At 40.3% G+C, this 19908-nt stretch overlaps 1 protein-coding gene and 1 pseudogene across 1 annotated transcript in view; one reads left to right on the top strand and one right to left on the bottom strand.

The window, feature by feature from the left end:
* ATR (ATR serine/threonine kinase) overlaps positions 1–14408 on the bottom strand; it is a 117259-nt gene extending 102851 nt beyond the window's left edge. Inside the window, exon 1 of the mRNA XM_063113819.1 lies at positions 14350–14408. Within this exon, the coding sequence (XP_062969889.1) occupies positions 14350–14408 (59 nt within the window). The remainder of the gene's footprint in view (positions 1–14349) is intronic.
* A 2096-nt stretch (positions 14409–16504) lies between these two features.
* LOC134390036 (selenide, water dikinase 1-like) lies at positions 16505–17685 on the top strand (annotated as a pseudogene).
* Positions 17686–19908: the final 2223 nt, after the last annotated feature.

The raw sequence follows: 19908 nt of genomic DNA, 5'->3' as shown, positions 1-19908 counted from the left end.
TGATTCTGCAACCATTTGCGCCATCTATACTTTTCATCTTAACTTTTTCATCTTAACTCTATACCCATTTCTCCCTCTCCCTAGCCCAGACAACCACTATTCTACCTTCTTTCTCTACAAATTTGACTATTTTAGGCACCTCATATAAGTGGCATCTTATAATATTCGTCCTTTTGTGACTGACTTATTTCACTTAGCATAATGTCTTCAAGGTTCATCCGTGTTGTAGCATGCGTCAGAATTTCCTTCCTTTTTAAGGCTGAATAATATTCCATTGTATGTATATACCACTTTTTGTTTATCCATTCATTTGTCAATGGACACTTAGGTTGCTCTCACCTTTTAGGTACTGTGAGCAATGCTACCTGTTCAAGTCTCTGCTTTCAATACTTTCGGGTATATGCCCAGAAGTGGAACTGCTGGATCATGTGGTAGTTCTGTTTAATTTTTTGTGAAACCCCCATACCATCTTCCACAGTGGCTATACCACTTCACATCTCATTTCTATACATCCTAATAAACACTTGTTATTTTCTGTTTTTGTTTTTTATAGTAGCTATTGCAATGGGTGAGAAATGGTATCTCTTTGTGGTTTTGATTTGCATCTCAAATCAATATATAAGGTTCCAATTTCTATACCTCCTTACAAACACTTGTTATTTTCCATTTTTTTTATAATAGCTATTGTAATGGTGAGAAATGGTATCTCGTTGTAGTTTTGATTTGCATCTCACTAATGATCAGTGATGTTGAGCACCTTTTTCATGGTTTATTGGCCATTTGTATATCTTTTTTGGAAAAATGTCTACTCAAGTCCTTTGTCCATTTTTAATCGAGTTGTGGGTTTTTTTGTCGTTTAATTGTAAGAGTTCTTAATATAGTCTGGATATTAATTCCTTATCATATATATGATTTGCAGGTATTTTCTTCCATTCGCTGAGTTGCCTTTTCACTGTTGATATTGTCCTTTGGTGCACAAAACTTCTTAATGTTGATGAAATTTACCTGTTTTTTTCTTTTGTTGCCTGTGCTTTGTTGTGTCATATCCAAGAAATCATTGCCAAATCCAGTGTCATAATGCTTTCCCCCACGTTCTCTTCTAAGAGTTTCATAGTTTTAGCTTTTATGTTTAGGTCTTTGACCTATTTTGATTTAACTTTTGTATGTCCTTTGTATTTTTAAAGTTTTAGGTAGAGGTAAACGCAGAAGCCAGTTTGCAAGGGGTTGAAAAACAAATGAAATGTAATTGAGAATAGTACGTTCTTTCTAAAAAACATAACCAAAAAAGGAGAGAATTGGAGTTAGTGGTAACTAAAGGAATGTATGGGGTCAGATGTTTAGTAAAACATAGATAAAATAAAATTTACCATTTTTAAGTGTACAGGTCTGTGGTATTAAGTATATTCACATCGTACAGAGTATCTGTATGGGTACAGATGCTAGTAATTTAATGAATTCATAAGGCAACTAAAACAAGATAAGATCCTCTGCTCTAAGGAATTCAGAATAGTTGCTAGGGGGAGAGGAGGAATGCACATAAGTAATCGTAATGAAGTGTCATATACACCCAAAGTAGGAAATGATTAACTCTACCTACAGGATTCATGGAAGGTTTACTTGTGAATGATTAGTAAAGTCCATCACATCTACTAACAAAACAGCTTAGGGTGTGATAGATAAGCTGGTTACTTATAAAGAATAAAATTATATATTTCATATGTTACAATTTATAATGTCTGTATAGAACTGTAAAATGTACATATTTTCTCCCACTCATTATCTCATATAGTGCTAAAAGGAAAAATAAGAAAAGCGTTTTCCTGATTATGCAACCACAAAGTCCAATCCTAATTGATTAGATACAGGACCCCTAGCATTTACAGCTAACAAATGCCATGAAGGGACTAGTCCTGGTACATAGAAGACATTAAAAAGAAACTTGTTGAATGAATGAATGGTTCATAAGAATCTTCCTGAATCTTGTTGCTCCTTAATTCTTAATGTATAACCTTCTAGACCTGTGGAATACAGCCAGCCCTCCATACCTGAAGATTCAACCAACTGCAAATTAAAAATATTCAAAAACATAAATAAAATAAAAATTAATACAAATAGTATAACAACTATTTACATAGCATTTGCATTGTATTAGTTATTATAAGTAATCTAGAGATGATTTAAAATATACAGAAGGACATGCATAGGTAATATGCAAATACTACGCCATTTTATATCATGGGCTTGAACATCCTCAGATTTTGGAATTCACGGGGTTCCTGGAATCAATACTTTGTGCATGATGAGGGACAACTGTATTTACTTATCTTCTGTTACTAGACCATAAGCTCCTAGAGGTGAGAGACTGCTTTATTTCTCTATGTATCTCCTGTAGCACCATTATACTATAAGCTCCAACAGGACAGAAAATGAGTTTTATTTCTCTTTGCGTCCCATATACCACCTAGAACTTGCGTAACAGAAAAACTACTAAGGTGCTGAAATTAATAGATGTTCACAAGTAATATAAATTCTAGGTTTAAAGAATCAAAGAACAAGTAGTTACATTCGTATGTGAAAGCAGAAAAGCTTGGTGCTATAAATCTTATCATTTAAATTGGCACTGGTCAATAGAAATATAATGCAAAGGGGGGGAAAAAGAAGTATAATGCAAGATAAATGTACAACTTTTAATTTTCTAGTAGCCACATTAAAATGTAAAAAGAAACAGGCAAAATTGATTGTAACAATATATCCAACATATTATTTGAACATGTAATCATCATAAAAATTATTGAGATCTTTTACATTCTTTTTCCTGGTAATAAGTCTTTGAAACCCACTGTGTATTTTACATTTACAGCACAATCTCAACCTGGAGTAGCCAAAAATAAAGTGTTCGATGGCCAGTTTTGGCTGGTAGCATCACAGACTTAAATATAACAAAAACTCAAAAAATCTGTGACATGTATTGTAACATGAATTGTTTTAGACAAAGTCAGGAGATTCTGTGATAAACCAAGAGTAATTTGGCAAGCGTCATTTAAAAATGTTAACAGGGAGGTACACGGGGAAAGGAATCAGGACCCGTGGGTAGTGGTCAGAGTTTCCTATAAAGTTGAATTTTGTATAGATTATGCATTCATGTATTATTTGTGTAATTCTTAAAAGTCCATTTTAGAAATAGGGGAACTGATTATCATTCATTAGATGTACTGTCAGAATAAAGAATCTCATGTAATATTTGTGTGGAAATTTAAGTATCATATGAAGCTTGGATACATTTAACAAACATTTGAGCATCTCCTCTGGGGCAAGCATCAAATACCAGGATAACCAAGATAGAATGCACCTGCCCTAAAATAATCTGCAGATTAAAAGACAAATAATTAACAGGTAATTATAACACAGTACAGTTAAGAACTAACAGAACCAAGAAAGAACACTAGAGGGACACTCAGCCCTGAGCAGGGCTCTATCAGTCAATGTATCTTGGAGAAGGTGATAAAAAGGTGATTCCCTTAGAGGAATAGCAGGTAAAATAATGGAAATAGGGAGGGTATTCCAAGCAGAGGAATCAGCATGTGCAAAGGCTCAGGAACAAGAATACATCCCACTCCAGAAGATATGAAGGTCTATATGGCTAAAGGTGGGGGAGGCAGTAATTAGAGATGCTTCTGAAGAAGGAAGACAAGGTCAAAGCTCAAAAGACTAGCTAAGGAGTTTGGATTTACACTGAAGGCAGTGAGTAGGCATCAAAGGATTTTAAGTAGGGATGTTAAGATTAAACACATTTGAAAACATGAATTCAATTATTTCCCTGTTTAAAACATGCTAATGGCTTCCCATCACACTTACAATAAAATCTAATTCCTTATTCTGACCTAAAAGGTGCTAAAGGATCTGGCTCCTGCCTATCATAACCCTCCATCCTTAACTCATACCACTCCCCTCTTTGCTCCCTATGTTACAGCCCTCTTCCTATTCTTTCTAAGTAGGCTCATTCCCACTTAGGAGTCTTCCTATGCCATCTCAGATACTTTTTCCCCAGCTTCACATGACTGGCTTCTTCTCACTGTCCAAATCTCTAGCGGTTAATGTTGCAGATGCTCAGATCCTCACTGCTATACCATGGTCCAATTCAATATTTTAATAGCAACTATCATTATCTGAAAATATCTTGTGATTGCAAAGAAATTTTAAATAGGAAGATCAGAGAAAGCCTTTTTGAAATGACATCTGAATGGAATCAGCCAGTGTTCAGATGAAGAAACAGCAAATGCAGAGGCATAAAGGCAGTTTTCTTCTAAGTAATCTTATCTATCCCATGGCTTTAAATATCACCTATATACTGATAACTATCAAATATATACTTCTTCAGCCATACAAGCTGATAACTCTCAAATACATACTTCTAGCCACATATGTACAGCCCTTCCTCAGGAGGGGATTATATTTGCAGGGGATTGTTTCCAGGACTCCCAGCAACGATCAAACTCGTTGGATACTCAAGCCCCTTATGTAAAATGGCATATTTGCATATAACCTATGCACATCCTCCCATATACTTTAAATCATCTCTAGATTACATATAATAAATGACCTATGTGTCTTGGACAAACAAGGTCGATGTCATCGGAGTAGAGTAAGCAAGGGAGAGATAGAAGGTGTTGTAGTCAGAGGCAGGCTGAGGCCAAATTATGCAGAACTTTAGAGGCCTGGGTAAAGAGTCTGGATTTCATACTAAGTGTGCTGGATAAGCCAAAGGAAGGTTTTGGGTAGGGGAATAATATAATATTATTTTCAGTGACTAACAGTTGTAAAATCACTTTGCTGAATGGGAAACCCATAAATTTTAAGTGGGTAAAAGTGGAAATGGAGAGATCAGCTGAGAGGTTACTGTAATAGTCCAGATAAGATGTTATGGTGGTAGCAGTGAAGATGGTGAGAAGTGTCAGATTCTAGATGTCTTTTAAAGGTATGGTTGACAGGACTAGTTAATAGATTATTGAGGGATAAGGGAAAGAATTAAGGATGACTCCTAGGCGTTTGGTTGGTACACTTAAAATAACATGAGAGAGGGGCCGGCCCATGGCTCACTCGGGAGAGTGCGGTGCTGATAACACCAAGGCCACGGGTTCGGATCCTATATAGGGATGGCCGGTTCACTCACTGGCTGAGCATGGTGCTGACAACACCAAGCCAAGGGTTAAGATCCCCTTACCAGTCATCTTTAAAAAAAATAAAAATAAAAAAATAACACGAGAGAAAGAACAGATTTAAGGGCAGTAAATCAGGAGTTCTGCCTTGGGTATGTTAATTTTCATTTCCAAGTGTGGATATTGAGTATGCAACATAATATTGTCAGGACTCTTTACCCACAGGTTCCACATGCACAGATTCAAGGAACTGTGATCAAAATATTAGGAAAAGATTGGAGCAGAGTTTCAAGATGGCGGCGGCTGCGGCGGCTGGCGCTGAGTAGCTGAGGTGGAAAAGGTGGCCACTGGGCTTCAGGCAGCCGGGAAACTTGTGGACCTTCCTCTTGCCATCTCTTAAGGGAGGACTGCTGCTGCTGGCCGGTCGTGGGGGCTCAACGCCACTTTGCCCCCGGCAGGACAGGCTGCCTCATTTACAGGCAACAGCTTTGAAGTGTGGAGCAGGAAAAGAACTGATTCTTAGCTGCAAAAGCCAGTCTTGAAACAGGGAACACGGCGCCAGGGCTGCTGTGGATGCAGCCAGGATCCCGGAGGCCGGGGCCGCACTGAAGGCGGCCAGCTGCCCTATTCAGGATTCGAGGTTTCAGGCCGGCATTAAAGAAGATTCCTGGGAGCGCCCGAGCGGCGCCGCGACTGAACAGCCCGAGGCGGCAGCGCCGAGAACACGGAAGGCAACAAACCAGAGACAGAGCGAGCACCCAAACTGGCACAGCACTGTGAGTGATCCCTAGCACAGCTCTGTTCGGGGGGTGGATGCCCACGCGGCTCCCGCCTGCACCACCAGGCCACTCACTGCCCCGGTGCTGCCTCCATTTTCCCAGGTGCGGGCAGCTCCGCCCTGCTCGGCCATCACTGAGCCCATTTGCTTGGCCTGGCGCGGGGCTTTCCGGAGCCTGCGGGCCGGCCTCCTCTCCCACTCCCTCCGCAGTTCTCTGGCGGGGCTGGGGGTGTGGGGCGTCCCGACCAGTGTTGGGAGGGCTAGGAAGTACGGGCAGGCCGACTGTCACTCCACCACACCCTGGACTCCGGCCCGGTAAACTTCCTGTTACTGGGAGGCAGATACCATCTCTGCGACCACCAGTTTGGAAAAAAGCCTAACGAATTTCTGGTTGGGAATAGTGTGGTAGGAGAGTTCCCAGGTCCGCTTGAACCTGCCGGAGAGCAGGCTGCAGGCGGGCACTAGACTCGGTTTATACCGGGGGGATACAAAGGTGAACAAGACCAGAGAAAGATCTACACAGTGCTACAAAGGCACCCAGAGAGACCGGTCGTCTGTGCCTAGCAGAAACCTGGTAGACTTCCTGGGGGAGGTGGTGCTGAGCAGGGTCTTGAAGGCCCAGCTGATAGACGAGGGGTGCAGAAGACACACCCCAGCCCAGCACAGTGTGCACAGAGGGGGGAGACGTGCGGCCAGGGAGGCGGAGACTCGACAGAAACCACACACCCGGTGGGGTCACCACTGCACGATCTAACAGCCTGGGCCAGAGCACACGGAACGGGGAGAAGTCCTGTACAGAAAGTGAAAGCTCAACAGAGATCACACACCCTGTGGTACGTGATCCAGCAGCCCAGCAGAGTACAAGCTGACCAGAAAGGTGGATCCCCAGAGAAGCCCAAGACCCGAGGCAACCACACACACAAGACACTAGAGGCCAACTGAGCAGTCACGGCGGGAGCCATACCAAATTGGCAACCACAGCAACATCCTAGTTAGTCATTAGTCTCAAACCGGTGGACTGTGAAACCCCCTGCCACAATGAATAAACACCAAAAAAAGGACACCAGAAATACAAAAAATCAAGAAAGTACACCACCAAAAGTTAATAAATCTCATACTCTAGATCCTATAGAACAAGAAGCCCTTGAAATAACTGACAAGGAATTTCGAGTGATAATTCTAAGGAAACTGAATGAGATACAAGAAAACTCAGCTAGACATCATGATGAAATGAGGAAAAGTATACAGGATCTGAAAGAGGAAATATACAAGGAAATCAATGTCCTGAAAAAAAATGTAGCAGAACTTGCTGAACTGAAGAAGTTATTCAGCGAAATAAAAAACACAACGGAGAGTTTAACCAGCAGGCTTGTCGAAGTTGAAGAGAGAACCTCTGAACTTGAAGATGGGCTGTTTGAAATAACACAAGCAGACAAAAAGAAAGAAAAAAGAATCAAGGACATGGAAGAAAATCTGAGAGAGATATCAGACAACCTCAAGCGCTCAAATATCCGAGTCATGGGTATTCCAGAAGGGGAGGAAAATGGAGATTCCATTGAAAACATATTCAACAAAATAGTGGCAGAAAACTTCCCAGGTATAGGAAAAATCACAGATCTTCAGATCCAGGAAGCTCAACGATCTCCAAACGTATTCAACCCAAAAAGGCCTTCTCCAAGACATGTCATAGTCAAACTGGCAAAACTCAGAGACAAAGAGAGAATCTTAAAAGCTGCAAGAGAGAAGCGTCAAATCACCTATAAGGGAGCCCCAATCAGGTTAACATCAGACTTTTCATCACAAACCCTAAAAGCTACAAAGGAATGGGATGATATTTTCAAAATACTAAAAGACAAAGATTGCCAGCCAAGAATACTCTACCCTGCAAGGCTATCCTTCCGAAATGAGGGACAAATAGTATATTTCTCAGACAAACAAAAACTGCGGAAGTTCACTACCACAAGACCACCCTTACAAGAAATCCTCAAGGGAGTACTGGGTTTGGTTCCTGAAAAATAACTACCACTGCCATAAAAACCTAAGAAAAATCTAAACCCGCTAGTACAATAAAAATGGCATTCATGAAGAGAAAACAAGCTAACAAAAACACTATCTACAACCTAAGGAACCAACAAACAAAGAAACCAAACAGTAAATCAGAAAGCAAGGAACAAAAGACACCTAAGACAACCAAACAACCAATAAAATGCTAGGAATAAATCAACACCTTTCAATAACAACTCTTAATGTTAAAGGCTTAAATTCCCCAATTAAAAGACACAGACTGGCCGACTGGATCAAAAAGCAGGACCCAACTATATGCTGCCTACAAGAGACCCACCTCACCCATAAAGATTCACACAGACTAAGAGTGAAAGGATGGAAAAAGATTTACCATGCAAACAGAAAAGAAAAACGAGCTGGAGTGGCTATTCTTATATCTGACAAAATAGACTTTAAACTAAAAACCATAAAAAGAGACAATGAGGGACACTACTTAATGATAAAAGGAGTGATCCATCAAGAAGACATAACAATCATAAATATGTACGCACCCAATGTTGGAGCAGCCAGATTTATAAAACAAACTCTATTAGACCTAAAGAAGGTAATAGACACTAATACCATAATAGCAGGGGACCTGAACACTCCACTGTCAATATTAGACAGATCATCTAGGCAAAGAATCAGTAGAGAAACACAAGATCTAAACAATACTCTAGACCAATTGGAAATGGCAGATATCTACAGAACATTCCATCCAACAACCTCAGAATATTCATTCTTCTCATCAGCACATGGATCATTCTCCAGGATAGATCACATATTAGGTCACAAATCAAGTCTCAATAAATTCAAAAAAATTGGAATTATCCCATGTATCTTCTCAGACCACAATGGATTAAAACTAGAAATTAATAACAAACAAAACTCTGGAAACTATACAAACACATGGAAATTAAACAGCATTCTACTTAATGACATATGGGTCCAAGAAGAAATCAAGCAGGAAATCAAAAAGTTTATTGAAACTAATGAAAACAATGATACATCATACCAAAACCTGTGGGATACTGCAAAAGCAGTATTGAGGGGAAAATTTATTGCATTAAATGCTCACTTCAGAAGAATGGAAAGATGGCAAGTGAACAACCTAACACTTCACCTTAAAGAACTAGAAAAACAAGAACAATCCAAACCTAAAGTTAGCAGATGGAAAGAAATCATTAAGATCAGAGCAGAACTGAATGAAATTGAAAACCAAAAAACAATTCAAAAGATCAATGAATCAAAAAGTTGATTTTTTGAAAAGATAAATAAAATTGACAAACCATTAGCATGGCTAACAAAAAAAAGAGAGAAGACTCAAATAACAAAAATTAGCAATGAAAAAGGCGATATTACAACTGATTCATCTGAAATACAAGGAATCATTCGAGACTACTATAAACAACTATACGCCAACAAATTTGAAAATCTGGAGGAAATGGATAAATTTCTGGACACACACAAGCTCCCAAAACTGAACCGTGAAGACGTAGAAAATTTGAACAGACCAATAACAATAAAGGAGATTGAAGCTGTGATCAGAAGGCTCCCAACAAAGAAAAGCCCAGGACCAGATGGATTCACAGCAGAATTTTACCAAACATTCAAAGAGGAATTGACACCGATTCTTTACAAACTATTCCAAAAGATTGAAACGGACGCAAATCTCCCAAACTCATTCTATGAAGCAAACATCATCCTGATACCAAAACCAGGTAAAGATATAACCAAAAAAGAAAACTACAGGCCGATATCCTTGATGAATATAGATGCAAAAATCCTCACTAAAATACTAGCAAACAGAATACAGCAACACATACGAAAAATTATTCATCACGATCAAGTGGGATTCATCCCAGGGATGCAAGGTTGGTTCAACATACGCAAATCAATAAATGTGATACACCATATTAATAAAGTCAAACACAAGGACCATATGATCATCTCTATAGATGCTGAAAAAGCATTTGATAAAGTTCAGCACTCATTCATGACAAAGACCCTCTATAAGTTAGGTATAGAGGGAAAGTATCTCAACATAATTAAAGCCATATATGCCAAACCCACTGCCAATATCATCCTGAATGGGGAAAAGCTGATAGCTTTTCCTTTAAGAACAGGCACTAGACAAGGATGCCCACTCTCACCACTCCTATTCAACATAGTGTTGGAAGTACTAGCCAGAGCAATCAGAGAAGAGAAGGAAATAAAGGGCATCCAGATTGGAAAAGATGAAGTCAAACTGTCCCTGTTTGCAGATGACATGATCCTATATATCGAACAGCCTAAAACCTCTACAAAAAAACTGTTGGAATTGATAAATGATTTCAGCACAGTAGCAGGATACAAAATCAACACACAAAAATCAGTAGCATTTCTTTTCTCCAATAGTGAACATGCAGAAGGAGAAATCAAGAAAGCCTGCCCATTTACAATAGCCACCAAAAAAATAAAATACTTAGGAATTGAGTTAACCAAGGAGGTGAAAAATCTCTATAATGAGAACTACAAAACACTGCTGAGAGAAATTAGAGAGGATACAAGAAGGTGGAAAGATATTCCATGATCTTGGATTGGAAGAATCAACATAGTGAAAATGTCCATACTACCCAAAGTGATATACAAATTCAATGCAATCCCCATCAAAATTCCAAAGACATTTTTCTCAGAAATGGAAAAAACTATTCAGACATTTATATGGAACAATAAAAGACCATGAATAGCCAAAGCAATGCTCAGCAAAAAAAATAAAGCTGGAGGCATAACACTACCTGACTTTAAGCTATACTACAAAGCTATAATAACCAAAACAGTATGGTACTGGCATAAAAACATACACACTGACCAATGGAATAGAATAGAGAATCCAGAAATCAACCCACACACTTACGGCCATCTGATCTTTGACAAAGGCACCAAGCCTATTCACTGGGGAAGGGACTGCCTCTTCAGCAAGTGGTGCTGGGATAACTGGATATCGATATGTAGGAGAATGAAAGTAGATCCATACCTCTCACCGTATACTAAAATCAACTCAAAATGGATTAAGGATTTAAATATACACCCTGAGACAATAAAACTTCTTAAAGAAAACATAGGAGAAACACTTCAGGAAATAGGACTGGGCACAGACTTCATGAATACGACCCCAAAAGCACGGGCAACCAAAGGAAAAATAAACAAATGGGATTATATCAAACTAAAAAGCTTCTGCACAGCAAAAGAAACAATTAAAAGAGTTAAAAGACAACCAACAGAGTGGGAGAAAATATTTGCAAAATATACATCTGACAAAGGATTAATATCCAGAATATATAAGGAACTCAAACAACTTTACAAGAAGAAAACAAGCAACCCAATTAAAAAATGGGCAAAAGAGCTAAGTAGGCATTTCTCTAAGGAAGATATCCAAATGGCCAACAGACATATGAAAAAATGCTCAACATCACTCAGCATCCGGGAAATGCAAATCAAAACCACACTGAGACAGCATCTCACCCCAGTTAGGATGGCTAAAATCCAAAAGACTATGAACGATAAATGCTGGCGAGGCTGCGGAGAAAAAGGAACTCTCATACATTGTTGGTGGGACTGCAAAATGGTGCAGCCTCTATGGAAAATGGTATGGAGGTTCCTCAAACAATTTCAAATAGATCTACCATACGACCCAGCCATCCCACTGTTGGGAATATACCCAGAGGAATGGAAATCATCAAGTCGAAGGTATACCTGTTCCCCAATGTTCATTGCAGCACTCTTTACAATAGCCAAGAGTTGGAACCAGCCCAAATGCCCATCATCAGATGAGTGGATACGGAAAATGTGGTACATCTACACAATGGAATACTACTCAGCTATAAAAACGAATGAAATACTGCCATTTGCAACAACATGGATGGACCTTGAGAGAATTATATTAAGTGAAACAAGTCAGGCACAGAAAGAGAAATACCACATGTTCTCACTTATTGGAGGGAGCTAAAAATTAATATATAAATTCACACACACACATACACACACACACACACAAACCGGGGGGCGGGGGGAGAAGATATAACAACCACAATTATTTGAAGTTGATACAACAAGCAAACAGAAAGGACATTGTTGGGGGGGAGGGGGGGAGGGAGAAGGGAGGGAGGTTTTGGTGATGGGGAGCAATAATCAGCTACAATGTATATCGACAAAATAAAATTTAAAAAAAAATAAATAAAATTAAAAAAATAAATAATTTTTATTGAAAAAAAAATATTAGGAAAAAATAAACACAAATTTAAAAAATACAGTATAACAACTATGTACATAGTATTCCATTGTATTAGGTATTAGAAGTAATCTAGAGATGATTTAAAGTATATTGTAGGATGTTCATAGGTTATATTTAAATACTACACCATTTTATATAAGGGACTTGAGCATCCGAGGAGTTTGGAAACAATCCAAACAATTTCCAGGGGACCTGGAAACAATCCCCTGCAGATACCAAGAGAGGACTGTATATATCTCTGGGCTAGAAGCATATTTGGGAGTTATCAGCATAGAGACGATATTTAAACCTATGGGACTAGATAAGATTACATAGAAGAGAGCAAGGATAAAAAGAGGGCCAAGGGCATACCCTGAAAGCACATGGCAGAATAGTCAAGAATGACTCCTAGATTTCTGGTTTGGGGAAATGGTTGAACATGGTACCATTTACTGAGATTTCCCTACTTCAGTGAATGAGAGGAATTAAAAAAAAAAAAAAAAGCTTAGGGAGGTTAGGATATGTAGAGAATTTGTATTGGCTATATTGAGTCTTAACTACAGCCCATATCATGGAGATAATATGAAAATGGATAAAGTTGTTTGGCTGAAGTAGTTGTAATAAAATGTCATGACAACTAAAAACTATTAGACCATTCTCTGTGAGTCAGTTTTTCTATTCTTTCTCTTGGAATGACTACAGATCAATGAGATGAAAAGTATCATAAGCTCTGTTGATGAAACAGATTATGAAACCATTATTTTTATTAACGAGTCTCATGGAGAAAGAGGAGGAAAGAAAGTATTAACCAGCTAATTCTATGTTAAATCAGGGTGGGAAAATATACCGAGCTTCATAGTGAGCCTGAAAGATGAAATCTGTACAACTTCCTAAAATAACTTTTATTCATCTTCTTTTAGAAAGGTAGAAAGTTACTCTACAAAACGTTAACACAAAGTACACTTGCCACATTCACACAAAGTGGAAAAAATTCACACACAAAAAATAAGAGTGATGTAATTAGGGCAGGAATGGTCTCTTCATGTATTCTCTTATTTATGTAATTGAGAAAGACTAATTTTCTTTGGATGGCCAATAAGTGGAAATGAACACAGCTGCACTGCAGAAAGAAAGAGTAGATGTCCCATGAGCTTAATGTCAGTTCTGACCTTGTGTGGAAAGTTTTCAAACGGTTTGAGAAACTGGGATGCAATTAATCCAACTGATAATTTAACTCTGGGAGCAGTAGAAGCCCGCTTATTTCTTCTTCCCAGTGAATTTAAACAAACGGAAAACCCGACCGTGTGAACTTAGGCCTGGCTGAGGGAAGCCTGCATGTGTGCGGGAGGGCGGGCGGCAGCCACCAACACTGCAGGAGGACAAGATACGGTTACATGATTTTATCTTGGGGTGTACAGAAACCAGGCATTTGCAAACGAAAGACTACTAAATTATCTTCAAATTTCTGCCAAAACCGTGCACGTTTGCATTTGCGGATACTGCGGCCGGTCTCTCGGATTTCTGACTAAATGCATCCGGGACCGGACCATCAACAGGAAAGGGGTCACATCTTCGGAATGGACGACGATTCCACTTCGAAGAAAGAAACGGCTTTTTCCAGCCAAAGATCTCCCTTGCTGAAAATCAGAAGCCGTGATTTTTCTTCCAAGGGTCGTTCTGGGACAAAACGTTAAGGCCAAAAAACACCACAATTTCTTCACGAGTGATCATAAAGAACAAACTGGGAGGTTCATAGGTCAGGCCCCTCGTGTACAGAAATTGGTTTTCGAGAGGCACATGAGAGTGCAAAAGTGACCAAGAGTAACCAGAAAGGACTCTTCCCTCCAGCTGCCGCAGGGGAACCCCGGGCTCGGGCGCGCTCCCCGCGCTGCCGAGGGAGAGCGGCCGGCAGACGCCTCCCTGGCCTCGGACCCGCTTCCGGTAGATGTGGGACGACGCCCCCGCGTCCAGTGAACGGCCGATGGGGGAAGCGCCCACCTCAGCCGCGGAGCATCTCCACAAAGGCAGCTGCCGGGGCTGAGGGAATCGAGCCAGGGCACAGCAGCGGGGGTGGGGGGGAGATTAAGTGAGACGCCGGAGGACGCGGGGCCTGGCCCTACCTGCCCAGCTCCCGCAGGGCGGGGATCAAGGAAGCCAGCTCCAGGCCTTGCTCGGCCATGCTGAGACTGCGCGGCTCTCACCAACCACGCCGACGCGGGAACTCGGTGTGTCCGCGGCTACCGCTGGTGGGAGGGGCGGCGTCCGACGGCGCCTCGCGGGGCCCAAAACTCCTCCCGGAAGCCGCAACGGGCCCTGCTCGCCGGGGCGACTACATTTCCGCACAGGACCCGGGGAAAGCCGGGAGGCCGCGAGGGCGGGGTGAGCAGGCGGCGCGCACCTGGGCCGAGCCTCCCGGGAGAATTCGGCCTTGGCCCCCTGGCGGCCAGGGCGGCACTGGCGGAGGGTTTTGCCTTTGAGCGTCCCGGCTTGGCTAGTCTCAGCCTGGGAGGCTCAGGGAAGCAAGACCCGCTGACCTTGGGAGCAAAGTGGCTCGACGACCACCGGCTGAGACTCCCTCGCTTCGCAAATACGCGAACTGATATAATTCAGCAAGGAAAGGCTACGACTAGAGCCCAGGTTTCCCCACAGCATAACGTCCTCACATTGTAAGCGTTCCTCATTTTCTCACCGCTCTTGTCATCCTTTCCTGAGATGCACATGGCAAAAGGTGGGCTCTTCCCTGTCCTTCCTAGTTCAGCAATTTTTTTCAACTTGAAATCACACTACCCACCTTTAACACGTAAAGATGGGGTTGAACTGTATTTATATGTAATGTATTAAATCAACAGCAGTACTGTGTATTAAAATGTCACCATTTGGGACATGAACAACCTGTGATTTAATTTTTTGAGTTAATCAATGGATTTCTCGTCTGGGTACTTTCTAGCTCAACTAAATTTTTTATTCAAAAGTTCGTCACCATAAGAGATTGTTAATATGTCAAAAAAACGTATTTAATCAGGCAAAGCCATGCAGTGTGCTTACATTTATCCTTTGATACATGGGAATAATTGTTGAAGCCACATCCAAAAGAAAAAAAAAAAATCAAACGTCAAGAGTTCAGATCCCCATACTGGCCAGACGACAAAAAAAAAAAAAAAAAAAAAAAAAAAAACCAAAGTGATGGAATGACAGCCAAATATGCTCCTGCCTCAGGAATTTTGCATTTACTGTATCCCCTGCCTTGAACATCCTCCCTCTTTGCCTCTTTTCCTTCAACTATTTGCTGAAATGACAACAGAGAGACAAGCACACATACACTCACACTCTTTTTTCCCCCTCATCTTGCTTTATTTGTCATCATGGCACTTAGAATCAAATGATATATTACATATTACTTGACTGTCTTTCCAATTAGAATATAAACTCCTTGAGAGCAAAGTCTTGTCTGTTTTGTTCACTGCCAGATATCTAGGAGCTAAAACTATATGTGGCACATAGTTGGTGCTCAGTAAATATTTATGGAATAAATAGTTGAGTGTTATAGTAGAAAGCAACATGAGATTAGGAGTTACAGGCCCTGCACAAGTTCTCATTCCATCTGCTAGAAACTATATTACCTCAGTAAAGTTACCTAACCTCTCTGTACTTCAGTTTTTTCATCTACAAAATAGGATTAATAATATCTATCTTGCAAGATTACAGCAAAGGTTAAATAAGAGGTAGTAGAGTCATACAGCGGAATACCATTTCTTAGTTAAAATGAATGAACTATACCCCATATGCCAACAAGGATGAATCCTGAAAATAATGCTGAGTGAAAAAAGCAAATTTCAGAGGATATATAACAGTGTCATATCATTTATGTACAATCTTAAAACCACAAAATAATGCTATGTATGAACTATGTATACATACATATATAGTAAAAGTATAAAACATGGTTGGGAAGGATATAGATCAACTCCAAGTTAGTTGTACCTCTGGAAAGGGAGAGAAGGAACAAAATGATGAGGCTTCAACATATCACTGAAAGTTTTCTTTTAGTAGGATCTGACTTAATCACGACAAATTTAATGTTTGTTATTTTGGGGTGGATGTTATATTACTATTTGAATTTGTATGGTTAAGATATTCCAAAATGTATAAAAAATAAAATAAAGGTTTCGGGAGGAGGTGGAAGGCACAAAGCAAGCCGGTGGATCCCTAAAGAACTCAGCCAGCCAGGAGAGGGAGGGGACGGGCTGAGCAGTGAGGGGTGCAGGCCCAAGAACCATGTCTAAGCGGGAGTCCTTTAACCCGGAGAGTTATGAATTGGACAAGAGCACCCGGCTAACCAAACTCACTGAACTGAAGGGCACAGGCTGCAAAGTGCTCCAAAATGTCCTGCAGAAATTGCTGGAATCTTTACAAGAGAACCATTTCCAGGAAGATGAGCAGTTCCCGGGAGCTGTTATGCCAAGACTTGGCATTGGAATGGATACCTGCGTCATTCCTTTGAGGCATGGTGGTCTTTCCTTGGTTCAAACTACGGATTACATTTATCCTATTGTAGATGACCCTTATATGTGCAGGATCGCATGTGCCAATGTCCTCAGTGACCTCTATGCAATGGGGGTCATGGAATGTGACAACTTGCTGATGCTCCTTGGAGTCAGCAATAAAATGACCACAGGGAAAGGGATAAAGTGACACCCCTAATTACACGGGGTTTTAAAGATGCAGCAGAGGAAGCATGTATGGCTGTAACAGGTGGCCAAACGGTATTAACCCCCTGGAATGTTTTGGAAGGAGTCGCTACAACTGTCTGCCAGCCCAATGAATTTATCATGCCAGATAATGCGGTGCTGGGGGACATACTGGTGTCGCCAAACCCCTGGGGACACAAGTCACATTGCTGTGCACAAGTGGCTGGATATCCCTGAAAAATGGAATAAAATTAAACTAGTGGCCACCCAAGAAGACTTCGAGTTGGCATACCAAGAGGCGATGATGAATATGACCAGGCTCAACAGGACACATTCAACGCCCACGTGGCCACTGACATCACAGGCTTCGAGATCCCGGGCCACACGCAGACCCAAGCCAAGCAGCCCAGGTACGAGGTGTCGTTAGTGATCCACAACCTTCCCGGGCTGGCCAGGATGGCTGCCATGAGCAAGGCCTGTGGGAACATGTTTTGGCCTCATGCACGGGACCTGCCCGGAGATATCAGGAGGCCTTCTAATCTGTTTACCACGTGAGCAAGCAGCTCGGTTCTGTGCAGAGATAAAGTCCTCCAAATATGGTGAAGGGCATCAAGCATGGATTATTGGGATTGTAGAGAAGGACAACCGTACTGCCAGAATCACAGAAAACTCGGGATCATCCAAGTTGCACCACAACTGGCCACTCAAAATGTGAATCCCACACCCAGTGCCTCCTGGGTAGAAATAGCTGTTTGGTTTTGTATTTAAGTACATCTGTTTCCTTTGTCATCACTTCAATTAAAGACTATAAACAACAACAAATTTCTCATTGTGTCTACACATCTGGTAACCTTAGGCTGATTTGTGAGTGGATACAATTAATAAAATAAAAGCCATTGCCTTTTTTTCCTGTTACATTAAGTGAAGATGCACCTAATCTTGAGGCAGCTTCTGACTTAAGAATCATATTGTTATCCAATACTGTTGATTTATTTTGAATCTTTAGACACATCTCTTGCCGTGTAGGCTTTTTTAAAAGGCACATGGCACAGACATTACCAATAGTAGTGTCCAATAGCAGTTTGTGTCTTTTCATTTTATGTATATTTATCACGTAACTCTGATCTTTTTTTTAAGTGTCTTGAATGGTATTCTGGAAAGAAAGAATTGGTAAATGACACGATGGTATCCCAGAAGTAAGAGGGTTGCATGTTTCCTTTGAGCCTTTGATTTGTAAAGTCTTATCATTCAAGAGCATATCTTTGACCTAGGACATTCTCCAATAGTGCATTCAGTCCAACAAGGCAAGTGCTTCACTCTGCATGGAAAGCACTTTCGAAGACAAAAAAGAAATTTTATTTCTTTTTTTGTCACCTTCCTGATATTTACAGTAATATCATTAACTGTTTTCCTTACTGATAGCAAAAAAAGGATAGTTTTTGCAATGTAATTAGATGTTCTATAGTGCAACAAGGAATTACCTTCCAAAAGGGGGTTCATGTATAATACTCATTTACAATTCCATATATAATTAACTACACAAATAATTTTTAAATGTAATCAATAATAAAGACTTTTCTGTGGATGGTAGTGTTTAATACACTTTATATTTTGTAAAAAAATAAAAAATGAAAAATTTAGAAAATTAAAAATAGCTTTTTAAAGCTTAAGTTAGATAACATGAAAATTAGTTTACTGAAAAGTAATAAATGTTTGCTACTATTTTTAGATCATATGAAGATTATAAAAATTACAATGCTATCTAGAAGGCAATAGGTGAATAACACTGTAATTCTAAAAAGCAGTAGAAACCCCCAAACATTATAAACCATAGAGCCTTGGAAATCCAATTTAATTCAAAAAGTCATTTTAATGCAAGATATTGTGTTAGGTACTTCTGTGACAGACACAAACATGAGGAAGATAAAGTCAATTTCAAGTAATATACAATTCATGGATATAGAAAGGATATAATGAGAACCCAGAAAATTAAAAGCAAAGCAAAATCCAATGAACGCCGTGAGAAAAATATAAGCAGCATGCAGTGGAAAAACAGAGGAGGAAGAGATCATATCTTCGTTAGGGGAAAGAAAAGGTGGATCAGGGAGGGGCTCAAGGAGAAAGTGTCACCATATTTGAGATGGTACTTGAAGGATAAGCAGGATTTGAAGAGACAAAGATTGGGGAAGAGGAATATATTCTAACTAGAGGCAGCAGTATGAACAGAAAGCATATTGAGGGAGGGATGAGTGATCCAGTCTGGCTGGTGTTAGGGAGCATTTAGAGTAGTCCGACTGAGACATTTGGACAGACTTCAGTAAGGGAGAGGCTCTGGAAGAGCTTATATAAAGAGTGATAGTCAAAGTGACACTTGAATCTGGCAGAAGGGTGTAGGACAGAATCAAAGGAGGGTAGTAGGTCATTCAGAGAAATCAGATATCTTTAACACCATATAAATAAATGAACAATTGATGTCATAGGAGATCAGCATTCAAGCAGACATCCTCCCTCCAGGTACCGACGCATTTCTCTCTGCCAAACTTTCTGAGAGTTTTTCACAGACTGATCTATTTCCTCACCTCCCATGCAGTCTTGACTCTACGTATACTATATTCTCTGCCCTGTTTGCACCTCATCCTTCCTCCCCTTAAGTGCCTCTCCCTGGAGTCACCAATGACTTTCACATGGCTAAATCCAAAGGATGTTGATCAGTCCCTTCCTTTCTTGACCTGTCAGCATTTGACAATTTAGACCACCACCTCCTGCTTAGAATATTTTCTTTCTTTGGCCTATATGACACTGTCTCTTGTTAGCAGCACTTCCTTTGCCATTTCCTTAACTGTTCATATCCCTCAAGTTTCTAACTTAGGTTCCTTTCTCATTTTTATTCTTGGATGACCTCATTCACTCGCAAGTCTTTAATCTGCTGATCACTCTCAAATTCATTGCTTTTTCCCTGATCTCTCTCCAAGCTTTATTTTTCATATGTCT

The sequence above is a fragment of the Cynocephalus volans genome, chromosome 11 (assembly GCF_027409185.1).
Source record: "Cynocephalus volans isolate mCynVol1 chromosome 11, mCynVol1.pri, whole genome shotgun sequence".
NCBI classification, from domain to species: Eukaryota; Metazoa; Chordata; class Mammalia; order Dermoptera; family Cynocephalidae; genus Cynocephalus; species Cynocephalus volans.
The sequence above is the reverse complement of the archived record's forward strand: the minus strand, read 5'-3'. Positions and strand labels throughout refer to the sequence as shown.